This window comes from Manduca sexta, chromosome 26 (genome assembly GCF_014839805.1).
Source record: "Manduca sexta isolate Smith_Timp_Sample1 chromosome 26, JHU_Msex_v1.0, whole genome shotgun sequence".
Classification (NCBI taxonomy): domain Eukaryota; kingdom Metazoa; phylum Arthropoda; class Insecta; order Lepidoptera; family Sphingidae; genus Manduca; species Manduca sexta.
This window is the reverse complement of record NC_051140.1, coordinates 5,510,061-5,528,174: the sequence shown is the minus strand read 5'-3', so window position 1 is coordinate 5,528,174 and position 18,114 is coordinate 5,510,061. Positions and strand designations below refer to the sequence as shown.

The 18,114-nt window shown below is 33.8% G+C and overlaps 2 protein-coding genes across 2 annotated transcripts in view; both read right to left on the bottom strand.

Moving 5' to 3' along the window:
- Positions 1-8,361, bottom strand: part of LOC115449611 — a 135,540-nt gene extending 127,179 nt beyond the window's left edge. Inside the window, exon 1 of the mRNA XM_037443203.1 lies at positions 7,883-8,361. Coding sequence (XP_037299100.1) covers positions 7,883-8,054 — 172 coding nt within the window. The 5' untranslated portion in view covers positions 8,055-8,361. The remainder of the gene's footprint in view (positions 1-7,882) is intronic.
- A 4,419-nt stretch (positions 8,362-12,780) lies between these two features.
- Positions 12,781-15,254, bottom strand: LOC115449622 (THAP domain-containing protein 2). The gene is made up of 3 exons (XM_030177484.2): positions 15,028-15,254; positions 14,644-14,824; positions 12,781-14,448 (listed from the first exon to the last, which is right to left on the bottom strand). The coding sequence occupies exons 1-3, from the start codon at positions 15,105-15,107 to the stop codon at positions 14,203-14,205; spliced, it is 507 nt and encodes a 168-aa protein (XP_030033344.1). The 5' UTR covers positions 15,108-15,254; the 3' UTR covers positions 12,781-14,202.
- Positions 15,255-18,114: the final 2,860 nt, after the last annotated feature.

Here is an 18,114-nt window from a genome sequence, read left to right as displayed (position 1 = left end):
GAAACAATGACATCACTCCAGGTGGAACGGTGAAACACTGCCAAATACCAAATTAGAAATTTTATCGATAATTAGTACAATGAATTACATATAACTCATCTCATTAAAAAGCTAAACAATAAGGAACAAATTACATGAATAATTATTACCTCCTTAACTGGAACCATGAATTTTTTAATTGGAAATTAGACAGATAAAACAGTTTATAAATATTATTTAATTTCCCCATTACATCTATTATGCCAATATATTACGTATTGCGAACAAAATAAGAACGAAATAACTACTGACCACATATATTATAACTTAATAATCTATATAATACAGAATGAATAAGTTTTTTAATCATACAGAGTTAATAAGATTTAGATTAGTTCGCGCCATTTCTTCCCCGTTCAATAAAATAAACAATACTCAATTTGCAATATTTAAATGCAAGCTATAAAACGGAATTTTTATGCAAACTACATCGTAAAATTGCAACGCAACGAATATTACGTAGAAAGATTGTTATTGAGAATGAAATGAAACCTTGAAAATGTACTGTAGTGTGGAACAATTATTATTTTACTCATCGCTATATAATAAGGAATTACATGAAATGCGTTTTTTGCAAGTCTCCATTGACATACTAAATTTAATGAAACAAATTAAAACCATCAAACAATTTATAAAATAAAATATTTCTTAACAGTTCCAAAGAAAACAAAACTAAAAGAAATATGAATGTTCGACTTTTTAGATTTAGGAATGGGTGCCGGTTTCTCGCGTCATTCTCAGAATTTTGACCTCTACATTTCGTAAGCTGCAAAGATTAATGATACAAATTGTATATACGTATAACAAAATGATGATGTCAAACTAAACATAAGTAAAGTTGTATGTTTACAACTCGTTGACAATCAGTGTGATTGCGAAAACCTGGTTAACCCTAGATCTGGTGAAAAATGCTGACAAATGAATGGCTTTTCGAACACGATTTTTGACTCGCCGAGGTCACTTTTCCTATCAACAATTCGTTTTTGACAATAGTGTTACTGATTGGGTGATGAAACTGATCGACAATGGGTGCCAAAGCTGATGAAGAATCGCTCACAGTAAAAAACGACATAGGTACAAATTGTTTGAAACATAATAGATTTCGACAAAGTTCGACGCGGGGTCCAAGTGACCTTACAACCGTGACCAATTATAATTCACCATAAAAATACACGCTGTGGTGCAAGCAGAATTTGCTAGTGAAGAGCAATACAAAATTATATTTCTTTAGGCTACGCTTTGGGACGACGCCACGCCTGTAATGCAGAACTCAATATGTTTATTGGGCAAGAGGCATTTATAAACGAAATATATATTATTAATGATTCAAAACCATTTTAATTCGTTTATTCGTTCTTAAATTATATTATACATATGAGGAAAACTCAAAGAATTTGGTGCACCTATATTAATCTCAATGAAAAAGGCAGGTAGTATATTTTTTTAATTTTATCATGATACCAAAATTAGCTTAATTACATTGCGCCTTCTAAGAGAAACCTTGAAATACACCTTTGAAGATATATAAACATTTTGGTGAATTCACCATTTGTTTATTACTTATACGTATGTACTACCACACTTAAATCCAAAGAAGTTTTGTAAAACAACCGAAAGTTAAGAAATTGTGATTAGTTTACATTTGACGAAGAAACCATGAATAATAGTTGCAAAAGCTGGTCTGATGCTGCTAAAGAATGATTAGTAAGAAGAACAATATTGCTACCTATTGCTTCAACTCATCCTACTCAAAGGGTCAAGCATTAACACTTACTAAGCACGAGATTACAGAACGCGGGTAATGTGCGTTACGGAGCTTTGTAATGTAAATCTGAATGAGCTAGCAATAGTTGCGTAAACGCAATACGTAACGCTTTGTTCGAGCTGTTTACTTACTGCCTGTACACTAGTGCGCAAGTTAAGTTTTAATTCCATACCTAAGCTGAAGATTTCCGTTTTTGCAAGTATAACTGGATTATAGACCTTATTATCTACGGTAATAATGGCTTAATCGAAAGGGACTACGGCGGTGATCATATCACGGTAACCCATTTAATCGTTTTTTTCGGTTTTAAGTTCATCCGCAGGGTTGGGAAATAAGAAAAATAACTTTTATACATTTGAATAAGTTTTGGGATGTTAACTTGTGCCCTATAAGACGGACTTGACTCTCAAGTGTTCAGATGGAAGTAACAGCAGCAAACCATTACACGAATTTGGAACTTATATATTTTAACAATCTAATTTCAGATATAACTCTACGAAAAACAGACGAATATTAACATGATAAAGAAATTCCCCAATATTTACACAACAACACTATTTTATGAATCTGAACATTAATATCTATACCTGTTTTTAATGACCGATCGACCATCGCGTCGAAAATAATGGAAACAATCGATTGGAAGTTCGTTGACTCACTGTAACGGTATTGGCAAAATATGTCTGTAATTATTGCACAAATTAATTGTACTGTTATAAAACTAAGGGCGATACGAATCCAGTTTTGTTATCAACAAGAAGTCTTCACAGATGTCTATTTAAAGCAATTTCCCGCCAATTCTGTATATGATCATAGTGATTAATTTACATGAATTACAAAAGATTGCATAATAACTAATTTATTTTTAAATCTAATAACGTGGAATTATCAGACCCAAAATGTCCATTCAATTCAGATCAAAAAGCTATAACGTAGTCCTTCTGTGTGCCAATTCATCCAAATCCGTTCATGGGTTTTTGCTTATTTTTAACAACTTCAAAAGAAGGAGGAGGTTCTCAATTCGAATGTATTTACAACCAGACATTTCTCAAACGTTTGTATGTATATTATAACATAATGAGATAATATTATCATGTAACAAAAGCATGATGTTCTTACATCATCCACATGAACAAATAAGACACATAAAAGTCGTAATATATTTAACATTTTAATGCTCTAAATATTAATAAATTAAAAACGTTTCTACACGTATTAAATTTCTCATAGGTGTAAAGAAATTCGTCACAGTTAAACAGCTGTGTTAGTGTTAAATAAAGTCGTATTGCATTTGTTTCGAACTCTTTTATTTTCACACAAATACAACATCAATGACAATTAAGTACCACAAACTTCGAGTCAAAGAGGTGCCTTGGGACATGTAACAACACAAAAATTTACCGATATTTATTTCAATTAAACAAACAAAACTAAATTACACTAGACAAGACAAGAACAATTTCATATAATATAAGCACATCCCACGTTTATTTTGCTTGCGACATCATGTTTGATAGCACCAATAGTGGCTGACAAAATCGAGTGGCATTCTAAACCGGTTGCTATAACATCTATACGTTACGAAGTTGTTTCCAATTTTTGCATTTCACTCTAACAAGAATGCACATAAATAATGCTTTCTCATATTCTTTTTCGGCATAATAGAAGTAGAGTTGAAATCATCTCAGTCTTTTGCAATGTTTTGTTTTGTAAAAGCATTACAAAAGTTAATATGAAACTGAATTAGCTAATGTCCTAATATGTATATTAGGTATCATGTTATATGGACAAATATTATAAATATGAGTATAGTTTTTCATAATTTTAATTTAATAACTTTCAATAGTAAGTTAAATTTAAAAAATCTAATGATATAATTGACAACGTAAAAAGCTTTAAAATTTGAAGGAACAGTTGATTGTGAGATGGTAGAAATATATTATGCTGAGACATAAGCTGACGTCACTGACATTAGATTGCGAGTGTGCGAAGGAGATAGCGAGATATTTTAACTATTAATTAGCTCATTTCTCGATAACAGTAAATCCTATGTTCTAAAAAAGATTTTATATTTATCGTCCAAAATAATGAATTAAATAAACTAAAAAAACTATCTAATAAAAGTAAGTAAGAATAGAAAGACAATTATGTGATCTTCTGCCTTGAAACTTATTACTATTATAACTGGATAATAATTAATCAGCCAAAAATTTAAAACGGTACCTATGATCTATAAACATTCTTGTACACTCAGTAGGAACTTACAAAACAAGTGACTGATACTTGCCGCTAGAATTACCTCTTGCCTAACCTACTAGCACTCGATCTAGATGCAATCTAAAACAACTCTAAAACTGGATTGTAAGAATGTAATACCATATTCTGTATTAGGTATTGACCTATCCATAAATTCTTTGCAGAGCAATCATTTGATTGGCACAAAAAAATTATCAAATATTTCAAAACATTTCACGTGAATCTATGCGTGGGTTTTATATTTTTGTTGTTTCTCGAATTCCAATATACCGATCTGGTGATCATGAGGGCGAATAAATTTACTTCATCTCAGGATATAACTTTGATGTCAATAGAATAAAAAGTGCCAATCTTCCCTACAATTACGTAGTGCTTTACACTACCCTGGTGGTAAAAAATATGGCCCTCGTTGAGGATATAAAAGTTTTGTAATAAAGTGCTTCGGTCAGAGAATTCATTCGAAATTGTGATTATGAAAAAGTTTCTTACAGGTTAATATTGATAAGATCACAAAACAAAATGAATCACAAGGTAAATCGCACAAGTATGGACGCGGATAAAACTTCACAAAATAATTACTTAAGAGGCACTAAAATAAAAATCAAAGCCCATTTGGCAACCAAAATATTTTGTAATATATTTCATCCATAGATTGGCATTATGAATACAGCCCTTATACTTTAACTCTCCAGATTAACTCTAAAACACCATCGTGGCTTATTTTTAAACATGGTCTTGGAGAGATCTTGAGGTTTTACTGTTTGTTTTATAACCAAGGAAAATAAATTAGATTATATTTTTAACACTCATTTTTTATAAGATGTCAGGTACGTCATTACTATGTGTCGTGGGCGAGGTTTCCAAGAAATTTATTTTAGTACCTGACGTGATATGGAATCATAATACTAAACTTCAGTTCATACAAACTTTTGTCACTTTTTTTGTTACTATACATACCAATGTTTGATTAGTCTAAACAAAGATAGACTGATGAATTGTCTTGATTTAAAAATTCTATCCGAAAAGCCCAAGTGATTTAATTAATCTAATTAAGTACTCACTATACTACATCTTGGTTACCTTTTGCATTATTCCAATAAACGTTTTAATGATATAATCATATACCTAAACTACAAAATATAATGTACGGACTACGGCCTGGCCAATAGCAAGATGGGGCGATTAGATGCTTACCAAAAAAACTGATGCTCGCCCGATTTCTGCAGAGGCATGACGGTCTGTTAAATAACCATAAAATTCCTTCACTGCGATATTCTTCTTAATTGGTAGTATAATGAATAAATTGCTGATATTATGATATACCGTTATATTAACATCGCCTTCATGGTCTAAGAGGCGCGAGAGTGAGGAAACTTTCAACCATATTTCATAAGTGAAATTTAAACTTGAAGTCAATTATTTTTATTAAATTATTTTAATTATTTTGGAGGATGTATTTCTTGTATATTATATATCATGATCTATGAAGCAAAGGTACCTAGGCCATTAAATTTTTATATAATTTAATGACGAGCCTCCAATCGCGTAAATCGTTTTCTTGTCACGCGATGTAGTTTAGTCGCCTAAAAATGTAACTGAACATAATGTTTATGCGTTTCGAAACAATTACGGTAAGGAGATTAAACATAAATTTGTCGTCAACCAAAATTTAGGATTAAGAGACATCATTATGCGTATATTATTAGTTTTTTTATCGCTACTCCTATCTTTAATCTATACAATTTAACATACAACAACTAAAGAGAATGATGATTACATTACACTCACATACGACAGACTTATTTTATTATAAGAATTACGAGGATGGAACATGTCCATGACTCAGAGGAAATTTAATACAGCATTAAAGTCATCTACAATGTTTTATCCAAGGACTACGAGCCTGCATTCAAATCACCAGGATTGTATGAAAACTGGATTGAGTAGAGTAATTTATAGGGCTTTATAATACATTGGACACGTGTCCAGTATGACGGCTGGTGACGTTAACGACGTCATTATCTTCATCATAATATAAATGAATATATTGGTTATTGTGCAATAGAATAAAATAGAGCAATATAACGGACATACTACATACATAAATATGATTCCTCGTACCCGAATTTCAGCCACGGCCAATCTCAACGGAGATCTACCAAGAACGCAGGAGATATTATAGTACACAATTGTGTGCGCAATATACAGGGTGCTCTCTCTGTTTCTTCACTTCTATAGTCTAGTGAGGCGACAATCGGACATGAACGAAGAGAGATTAGGCTCTGGACTAACGACAGTCAACATAAATTCTTCTTCTCAGTCGTACTCTCCCGTCGGAGTGGTCGTGATTATGGATCGTCTGAAAAATTTATTGCGACTTTTGCGAGAGTAGATATAACATTATATTATATTTTCGGTAGGGACACAGCTGTCGAATACAGTTAGATCAGCCGTGAAAACAAACTGATTGACAAGCATCTGTTTTGTTTATTAAAACCTGCGAAACGATAGACAGGTACTATCAAAGCGTGGGACCAATTCTACGTGAGACATGAGACTAAAAACATTTATCTATTAATTTGATTGTATACTCGTTACTATCATGTATTAAAAAAATTAAAAAAATGTATTACTTATAAGCATAACTATGAATGTTGGTCCGCAAAGCTGGCTTTACTTTCGAAACAAACTTTACTCCCGAACCTACCCAAATGTTTAACATACATATCTAGTAATAAATAGATTATTCTACAGCAAGAAATGCATAGCCGTCAATCACTACCTACATTGAGTTCGCTGCATCAAGTAACAAATTTTTACACATAGTAGGAAGACTACATTGATGATGAGTAATTATAAGTAAAGCTTGAATGGGTGGTCACAATATTGTTGTGTGCTATGTTCTTAAATATGTCAAAAATGATGGTGCTCTTTTTGTAGATTGCTTAACGATTTAAACTACGTAACTAAGTACAATATAACATTGTGAAAGATAAGTACGTACTTACTTACATATAAAAATATTATCTTTTCAACATTAGTTATTATAACTTATAGATAGGTACCTCCATGAATACCGTAAAAGCATACTGGAGCATGTTGAGGGTTTGTTTAACATTGTTTAACTTTTAGTTTTGGTTAAGAGCAATTTGTTATTCTATCGATATTATCATTTAGTTTTAAGTAACAACATTATCTTTATCGCATGCTGTGTTTACCTATAAGTTGGCTTGTTATTTTTTGTTAAGATATATTTATAATAAGAAATGTAATAGCATGTAATATTGTAAAAGCCGATGGTAGACCGAATAAAATAAATAAATAAATGAATACCTTTACGAGTTAAAGAAGAATCTCTCGTTAATGTATCTTACCTATTCAAATTTTAAACTTGGCACTAGTTAGTATCCGCATCAAGGCTAAATAAAGTTAAGTACACGAATTCAGTATTAACATATTTTTTGTCGATTTCGAAATTCGAAATCAGTATCCTCTTCTATTATTTTCCGATTACAAAACTATTAGATATATTTATAACCATAAAGTAGGTGTGTATAAGTAAGTACAAACTTACCTGTCCCTAATGTTCTTAAGTAGATACCTATCTATTAAGGTAGATAGGTACTTTAACTTATAATACTTTGAGAATAGATAGGTAAAGATCAAGATAAGTAAACGCATATTAATTGTGTATAACTAGATGTTTTACTGCAGCATGTTAATGTGTAGTCATTTTGCCTCTATGAATAAACATTTCTAATGCACATCTCGATGTCAGTAATCAATAAGTCTCTTCATAAGTGAAAACTTATATGAACTTACCTGGTAGAAGACTGGTTTTGGCATCCTTTCTCTGCTCGACCGGGTCATCAGGCCTGACCGCTGCGTCTTCCAGACCCTCGGCAACGACATCCTCCCCCCTCCCCTCCCGCACCGCCAAAACAAACGCGCAGACACACACAAACGTGATCCTTATCAACTCGCGCATTTTCATGTTTTCTCTTTACATTCACTTCAAATCGTCAATAGCCATTTTTCTATACGAGAAAAACACGATGAGGCAGTCACATTTTCACTTGTTGAAACTAAACTTTACTCAATGACATTTAAACACAACTCAAACTAACACAAACATTCCGCTATTGCACATCGTTGTCAACACACAAATGTAATGAGTAGTCAAAATAATCGATTATTATTGAGTGAAATTAAGATCGATTCTTTTTTATTTCAAATTCGGAACGTGGACGCGCGCGCCACTCACGATTGGTAGCGAAGGTACTGAATCCATTGGTGGGAGCGCGCCCCCACCAGCTGCGCGCGCGCTTGCTTCGTTCAATGGAAGCTACGACAACCACTAACAAGATTTCTTATTATGTCCGATAAGATATCAAAGAAAACTGTGGCGACTTGTAATGACTTTACGGTAGCTCCGTTATGTTATTAAAGCATCGTTCTTAAAGATTTTTATGTAAGTAATTATGTTTGCATTCTCAAAATACCTTTTTTCATTGCTTTGAATGACGGAACGAGCTTGCCGTTCGCGTGATAGTAAGCCATAGCCAAGCCCATAAATAGTAGAAACACCATCCAACATCTTGAATTACAAAGTATTGTTTGGTATTCCACTGCGCTGGCCATCCTGGGACATGAAATGTTAAGTCTTATTATGTCCAGTAGTTACAGTAGCTACAATGTCCTGTAAACCGGAACACACCGGTGACTAGGTACACACTGATGCTTGGCGGCAGAAATAGACATGGGTGGTACCTACCCGGGTGGACTCTCACATATGAGAGACCTACCACCAGTAACATTAGCATTAGCATTAGCATAAGTATACCTTAACAAAGATAGGCACATTATCGCAGAAAGAGCTTTAAATAATTGCCGTTATAAGACTTACTAAACATGTAAAGAAGGAAATAATCTTGATTGCATAATACAAGCATCGTTAATGCACTCTTAATAATGGTCAGAGAAAGGAGCAAAGTTCTTGCTAACGTCTTTCACTTCCTTGATAATTATGTTTATCATCAATTTCCGTAACTTTGTTAAATAACATATCAAATATTGAGACTCAGTCCTCAGAAAATATGTACGGACATAATATTATGATTGCCTTACAAGCGTCAATATAATACGGTAAATAGGTATTAGATAAATAACACAAAATACAACAGCAAAAATAAATAACACAAGACTTATTATGCACTAGGTATAATCCACATAGTATCATAAATGATATGATTCAATTCGTAAGTCAGCACAAATTAAGAAATAGAAGGGTTGAAACTTGTGGTAAACCAATTCCTCTAGCTTTCCTCGTTTTTTTTTTTATTATTTAACAAAACGCATACAGAACATAATCAAATGATTTATGATTAAATATATTATTATTTATGTTTTAAATTTTTTATTTATGGTTTACGGCCGATTATTTTTTTATTTAGTAACCGTTAAATTCATGGTCATTTTGACATTTCGTTTAAAAATGAAGCTGCATATTCGGCTTCGCCTCTGCTAACATTCTGCCAATAATGTTCAATTATTAACGGATATTATCACCAAAAATTCCGATATTACTAACTGTTTTTTTATTATTATTATTTTGCAGTTATGTGCCAAAATGGCGCGTGCGAAGGTGTATTTCTGGCCTAAAGAGAGATGTTACCACTGCGACGAATTCTTTTAAATAATAGTAGTGTCAAAAACTCCAAACTCTTTCTGAATATATTATAACTTCTCCTTTTTGGCGTAATAAGTCAACTCCTCCTTTGGTTGTTAGTTTTCGTAAATTCTCTAACCTTCAAGCTCCAACATATCGTTCTATATCTCTTCCTCTTTATATGTATGGCTTTCAATCCCTTTTACTTAAACCCGAAATCTGTTACTCATTGGGTATTGAAAAAGACTATCCTAATCCAAATGCTCAATTTAACGAAATAGTAGATACAAAATGGCCTAATTTCCATCTAATATTCACCGATGCATCCAAACATTCTTCCTCAGATTTTTGTGGTGTAGGGGTTTACCATCCTCGTTACAATGTTATTCAGAAAATAAAACTTCCACCAGAAAGCTCTGTATTTACTGGAGAATGCTATGGAATTTATAAGGCATTATAATACATTCTTCTCCTGAAACTTAGGAAAACAGTAATTTTTTCGGATGCGTACAGCGCCCTTCAGGCCATTGAAAAATTCCCATTCAAAACTAAGCCTTCATCTAATATAATTATTTCTATAAGAGAAATGCTATATGAATGCCTTTCTAAAGGTTTAATTGTAGTTTTAGCTTGGATACCTGGTCACTCCGGTATAAGTGGGAATATAAAAGCTGACCGTTTAGCTAACGAAGCGATCTGGCTGCGCTTCCCTCAACTTCTCTGAGAGAATCTTGGGACAAGTATTGGGAAGAAACCAGACAGTTGAAAGGAAAATTTTATGCAAATGTTCAACTAAGCATACCTAATAAGCCGTGGTTTTGCAAATTGAAGCTTGGTAAGCGATCTACTAGTTGTATTATAAGAATGCGCTTGGGACATGTATGCTCGCCAGCTCACCTTGCCAGGCTTCATATTATTGGCAGTAGTGCTTGTGAATGTGGTGAGGAGGTCGGAGACCTTAATCACATTTTCTTCTCTTGTCCACGTTATGATCGTTCTTCATTCATAAATCGTCTCATATCCCATAATATTTCTCTTCCCACTTGTATTTCTAATTTACTCGTATTTAATATTGATATTTACAAAGCTATATCTTCTTTCATTGTAGAAAATGACATAAAACTATAATTTCATTTCAAGTATCAAGTAGTTACTTTCACATTTATTATATACTTTACAATCAAAGAGACTTTACAATAATTTATTTTATTTTTTCAGCTTAACTGACTTGTATTCTAAATTCTTTATACTCTTTGTAACGTTTGTATATGTATAAAAAATCGTTTCCTTAACTTTGTTGTCATTGGCGTAGCACAGCAGCCCAGTGCTTGTAGCCATTAAAATAGAAAAAAAATTAATAATAATAGTAGTGGCCTGAAGGCGGGAAAATTTTAAATATATTTCGATTATTCGAAACTTAAACTTTTTTATTTTACGTCTGCCAGGAACATAATATGATATGGATTCATTTAGTAACGCAATGACAAAATGACCCTGTCTGTACACCTATTGTAAAGTTTTCCATAAGACTTTTAACTGAGAGCAAAAACTTAAAAATAATTACATAAAAGTGTAACATACGTCATTATTAGTTTAAGGAACTGCCCTTGACAAAAATCAATCACAAGATTGAAAAATTAAATATACCTAGGCACTTGCATCATAATCTTAAGGATGACGGCATTTTATAAATATATAACATACATATTATTAACGAACAAATTTTACTACGGCAAGGGACAAGGTGGGCGAGACCTAGGTGCTCTAATCGGAATGACATTTGAAGTAACTAGCACAAGGGCGCTGCTCGGATATGGGCTCAGAATTCTGACTAAGTCTAATTTTATGGAATTATATCTTCATCAAATTCTTATTTTAAATATAAAATACATAGCATTCATTATCTATCTATACTATAAAACAATATTATAAAACAAAGTCCCCAAAATCTGTCAGTAAGTATGTGATCGATTTTACTCAAAATGTACTGAACGGACTTTTGTAAGGTTGTTACTAAAAGATAATGCAATTGTTGAGGAAGGTTAATATTAATAGTACATTGCGGTCTTATGTAAATTGACTGAAATATAACGATTAATGTTGAAAAGGTCGCGTGGTCGAGTTTGATATCTATACTAGCGAAGCCGCAGACATAATTAATAATAAATAAACGCGAATCAATTTTATCATCGGGAAGAAGACAATTTCATTATATCGTTATTTCTATTTGCAGCCAAACTTAGTCTAGTCTTATTAATTCGGTAAAGTATTCAAGACGAAATATTTTTATGATACTATTCTATAAGCTAATTATATGAATTTTTAATGCGAATTCCTAATAAATACGTTATTTGAATTACACAATAGAACAATTTGCATAGACAGGACATAAAGTACTATTCAAGTACAAACAGTTCATTTACTATTATAATTAATTCGACGACCTCACTCGGTACACTTTATTAAGTACATAAATGTTCTGCACATGTATGTATGTATTTACTTTCACATATGCTACATACATTATCCTTCTGCCCTTACCACGCTCGTCCATGCGATATAGGGTTGCCACAACTCGTTTTTTTGATAATAAATAATTATGCTGAATCTAGAAAACAAAAGTTTGAATATGTTTTTTTTTTGTGAGATAGCACTCATCAAGTCCAAAAATGCTTTATCGCTACCATTCCTGGGGGAGGTGGGTGGGTGGGAGGGGTGTTTGGTTATGTTAGTTTCATCAGCCTTACGGCCCAATGTCGGCATTCGGGAGCATAGCATCATCCGAGCCAGCATGGGTCCCTAACCCCTGTAATATACCCTACGCCGGCACAGCAACCAAAGCCCGCGGTGGCCTTCTCCGGTGCATACGGGAGGGCCCGAAGGGATCTTGTTCCATTCGAGAGAATACCTTGTTCCATCTGAGGTCGGTCTCGGAGGTCAGTACAATTAACCGGTTAGAGATCAAATCTCGAATAATTCTGATTTTCGATGTCGAGTGGTTAAAATGGGACATAAGTAATTTAGTTCAATTTCAAATGTTAAAACTCAGATATCGATGGTCAAAGGTCATTTATTACTGGTCAATTTCACTGATTTTGAGTGTAACCGGATATACATCCGATTCCAAATATCAATTCAAATATTTGATCCGAGGTCAAAGGTCATTGATTGCAAGTTATAGGTCAAAGATCAGATATTACTATTCATTATGTTAAAGATATGAAATACACTATATCAATATTATGTAAAAAAAATAAACGAGGTTTATTAAATCCGCTTAAGGCAATTTAAAAGGACTCAGCCCTTTCCCTTGACGCATAAATGCATCGTAAGCGGGAAACGGAAAATAAAACGATTTACCAAAATTAAACTATTTTTCAGGTTTTATTATTGCGGTTTATATATTTTATTTTTTTCCCCGACGTTGCGAAGACTGCAACATCCGTGGTTAGGGGGCGGCCTTAGGTGTTGGTCATCCGCAAGTCAAAGTTACAATATCTACCTACTTTTACAATTATACAACTTTTTAAATTTTTTAACTATTGGTAATCCGATCTACGCAGAATGAACTCATAGTTTAAAGTCTGGCAGCCGGTCTTTTGGGTTCGGCAAATGGATATTGGGTTTTTCTGCTGAATATCAGCCAGAAGTCAGCAATTTTTGTCCGATTTGGCAACATGCTCGCCCCAAGGTGTCGGAACAAATGGCATGACAAAGATGGGTGCCCTGGCTACACGTCGCCTACCCCTCTGGGAATATGTAAAATTTTTCCGAATAAAAATTTACTTAGGACAAGGCAGTCTCATTTTACTTGCTTTGCCACTCGCTATGGGAAATCGTATTAAGCGGGCTCTACTGTTATATACAATAAAGGCAGTCTTATTCATTTAATGAAAAATATATAATATCATACAAAATGGTTCTTAATACTACTAGGTATGTAATGTTAATGTTGTTGGACATCATATTTCATAAAAAGCAATTCGAGAATCTAATTATTAACAAAATATAAAATAAATAGTGTTACAATACAACAAAATTTCTCCACTTAAATCAGTTATTAATATTGCCATTGTATGATACTCGCTCACAAACTCAATCAGTTATAATTTTTTTACATACAAAATGAATTCAATATTCAATCACATTTCAAACCCAATATAATAGCAACATCTTACAGGTCATGCATGAAACATAAAAGTAAGTTCCTGGCATCCACACAAGACCTTATTTAGATATTGTATGTCTAAAGCACTCTAATGTGCATCAGCATGTATATGCCCTAATCAAAATACATGTCAATGCAAGTCTAACACTTATCCTCTGAATGGAATCTTATTTTAGATGCATATAAAGACACTTAAAACCTCTCCTTATTCAACAAGAATCTGAAATCATGTTTGATATATACAATCTCTCATCTCCCTATTCAACAAGAATATGAAAACTTGATATGTACAATCTCTTCTTACGTTCATCCATTTTCTGCAATACATTTTTTTATTTTAATCAAATTTTTAATCAAACAAGCCATTCTCTCTAACTTTTTCTTTAGTCGTCTTTTACTTTGCCACATCAAGTTGAGTCTCTTCTTTCTGCTCTCTGCAATGACTTCCAATCTTCTCACTTTGTGCTTCAATTGTATCACTTCTTCTGTGTCTGTTGGCTTGATGTCGACTGGTTTGGTAACAGTTATTGTTGGTTCTGGTTCCTGACAAGGCTAAATCATATTCAAAGATTAATACCAACATCACAAACAAATGTGATAGATAAATTTAAGGCGAACAAATTACAAAAATTGAAACGTGGTATATATTTAGTAATTGGTAAATAATAGTCAAATATCCACTCAATGATGATAGTAAAAATTTTAACAAGAACACAAACTCATACATCGCTCTAGTGTGTTACTCACTGAAATATTAATTGTAGGCACGGCTTCCATTGACAGTCTTCGCAGTCCACTTTCTGTTAAATAAAAATCAACAGCCACAAAGTGTTCAGAGCACACAGCACTAGATAGTGTTGAAGACCATTCTTTTTCTCTATTGACTGCTACTTCCCACTGCCTTCGCCTCTCTTTGTCTCTAGGGAATCTGAAAAAAATTGAAGTTTCTCTTTGAGTTCCTAATTCAAAATCTACATAGTAATCTAATTCCATACTTAAGACCTTCCGCAACTTTTTTGTTGTCTGTCGTATGAGTTTTAGATTATTGCTATTAAGTTTTAATTTAATTGATTCCAATATCTAAAAACACAAGTAGTAGTATTTTTCAAAGATATTTATCATTTATATTACCTGTGGAATGTAATACCATCTTTATTTTTGGATATTTTTGCTGACGTGTTCCTACAGGTAGCAATAGCACAGCTAACCATATTTAATATTTATACTTATTTTTACTTTAATTTAAAAAAAATAATATCAGACTATAATTTCTGATATATTACATTGTACACATCGTTTATGTTTTGGTTTTGACAATCAAAATTCAGACTACAAACGTGAACACTACTGCTGCTTACTATTTTAATATCGATTCTTTGTAAATCGATTCAATTGTATTCTTCTAGCAATTTTATTTTTTTTTGTCACAGATTTTTCAAGCTATTAACGTAAAAGAAAATAAATTATTTAAATATTTATAAATATGATACTTCTAAAGATGAGTATCATCTAATCCAGTGGTTCTCAAACTTTTTGAATGACTGAACCCTTTTGGGAAGCAAAATACTTGATGGAACCCTACAATAAAACAATTGTTTTTATACGCGCGCTCACAAGTATACTACCCGCTCGTTTTAAGTTTGCCGCTGGCGATAGGTATGATGTTCAAAAAGTAGCGTCAGCAAAACATAATATAAAAATATTTTTTATTTAATTGTAACAATAAAAATTGTGTACGTACATATTTGGGTAAAACTATGACACATTATAAGTTTTGTTGTCACGCGGGGGGGAGGGTACGCGCATTCCACAGACCGGCAAACTTAGAGCGAACGGGTTGTACAAGTATAAAATTGTTGATACCAAACTTATGAGATATTGTACCAGCTATTGTAACACATGTTTCTACAAATACAAATAAATAAATAAATAACGTTCATAGCGTTTTGTCTCCGCGCGGCCGCGGAGCGACCAGAGAGAGGTGTTTTGATTTTTTTTTCTAAATTCTTGCGGAACCCCGACAGAGGTATCACGGAACCCTAGGGTTCCGCGGAACACACTTAGAGTATAGCTGATCTAATCTACTTAATCTATACTATTATATAAAGCTGAAGAGTTTGTTTGTTTGTTTGTTTGTTTGTTTGTTTGTTTGTTTGTTTGTTTGAACGCGCTAATCTCAGGAACTACCGATCCAAACTGAAAAATTCTTTTTTCGTTGGATAGCCCTTTGTTCGTGGAGTGCTATAGGCTATATATCATCACGCTATACCCAATAGGAGCGGGGCAGTAATGGCTAATCTCAGGAACTACCGGTCCAAACTGAAAAATTCTTTTTGCGTTGGATAGCCCTTTATTCGTGGAGTGCTATAGGCTATATATCATCACGCTATACCCAATAGGAGCGGGGCAGTAATGGCTAATCTCAGGAACTACCGGTCCAAACTGAAAAATTCTTTTTGCGTTGGATAGCCCTTTGTTCGTGGAGAGCTATAGGCTATATATCATCACGCTATACCCAATAGGAGCGGGGCAGTAATGGCTAATCTCAGGAACTACCGGTCCAAACTGAAAAATTCTTTTTGCGTTGGATAGCCCTTTATTCGTGGAGTGCTATAGGCTATATATCATCACGCTATACCCAATAGGAGCGGGGCAGTAATGGCTAATCTCAGGAACTACCGGTCCAAACTGAAAAATTCTTTTTGCGTTGGATAGCCCTTTGTTCGTGGAGAGCTATAGGCTATATATCATCACGCTATATTCAATAGGAGCGGAGCAGTAATAGCTAATCTCAGGAACTACCGATTCGAACTGAAAAAATTTTTTTGTGTTGAACAGTCCTTTATTTGTGGACCGCTATAAGCTATATATCATCTATACTATTATATAAAGCTGAAGAGTTTGTTTGTTTGTTTGTTTGTTTGTTTGTTTGTTTGTTTGAACGCGCTAATCTCAGGAACTACCGGTCCAAACTGAAAAATTCTTTTTGCGTTGGATAGCCCTTTGTTCGTGGAGTGCTATAGGCTATATATCATCACGCTATACCCAATAGGAGCGGGGCAGTAATGGCTAATCTCAGGAACTACCGGTCCAAACTGAAAAATTCTTTTGCGTTGGATAGCCCTTTATTCGTGGAGTGCTATAGGCTATATATCATCACGCTATACCCAATAGGAGCGGGGCAGTAATGGCTAATCTCAGGAACTACCGGTCCAAACTGAAAAATTCTTTTTGCGTTGGATAGCCCTTTGTTCGTGGAGAGCTATAGGCTATATATCATCACGCTATATTCAATAGGAGCGGAGCAGTAATAGCTAATCTCAGAAACTACCGATTCGAACTGAAAAAAAATTTTTGTGTTGAACAGTCCTTTATTTGTGGACCGCTATAAGCTATATATCATCACGCTATGACCAATAGGAGCGGAGCAGTAATGGCTAATCTCAGGAACTACCGGTTTGAACTGAAAAAATCTTTTTGTGTTGGATAGCCCTTTGTTCCTGGAGTGCTATAGGCATATCATCATGCTATAACCAATAGGAGCGGAGCAGTAATGAAACATGTTGCAAAAACGGGGAAAATTATGAGTTTTGAGAGCTTCCGTTGCCTGCGCTGCGTAAACGGTTAAAGTTATGCAACAATGATGTATGACGGGATTGTTTCACTTAAAAAGTTCTAAATAATATAACAAAGTCCCCAGCTGCATCTGTCTGCCTTAACGTGTTAAACTCAAAAACTACCTAACGTATTAAGATGAAATTTGGTATGGAGACAGTTTGAGACCCTGGGAAGAACATAGGCTCCCGGGAAACTACTATTTTATAACGGAAAACTTTAGCCTGAAAAACTTTATAACGCGGGCGGAGCCGCGTATAATATATAACTCAAAGGTGACTGACAGTGATATATCAAGGAACAGCCCAAACCATTGGACGGATCGGGCTAAGACTTTACATGCATAAAGCTACTATGACGTAGGCATCCCCTAAGAAAGGATTTTGATAAATTCTACCCTTAAGGGGATAAAATAGGGGATGAAAGTTTGTATAAATGTTCTTAGATTTTCGACTGATTGAACTGAAATTATAGATTGGGGATAAAATTAGTTTGAACCTATAAGTACCGGGAAAATATGTAGCAAGACTTTTATCAAACAGTGGAATTTTATCCTGGAAAACACCTTCACGCGGGCGAAGCCGCGAGCAAAAGCTAGTAATT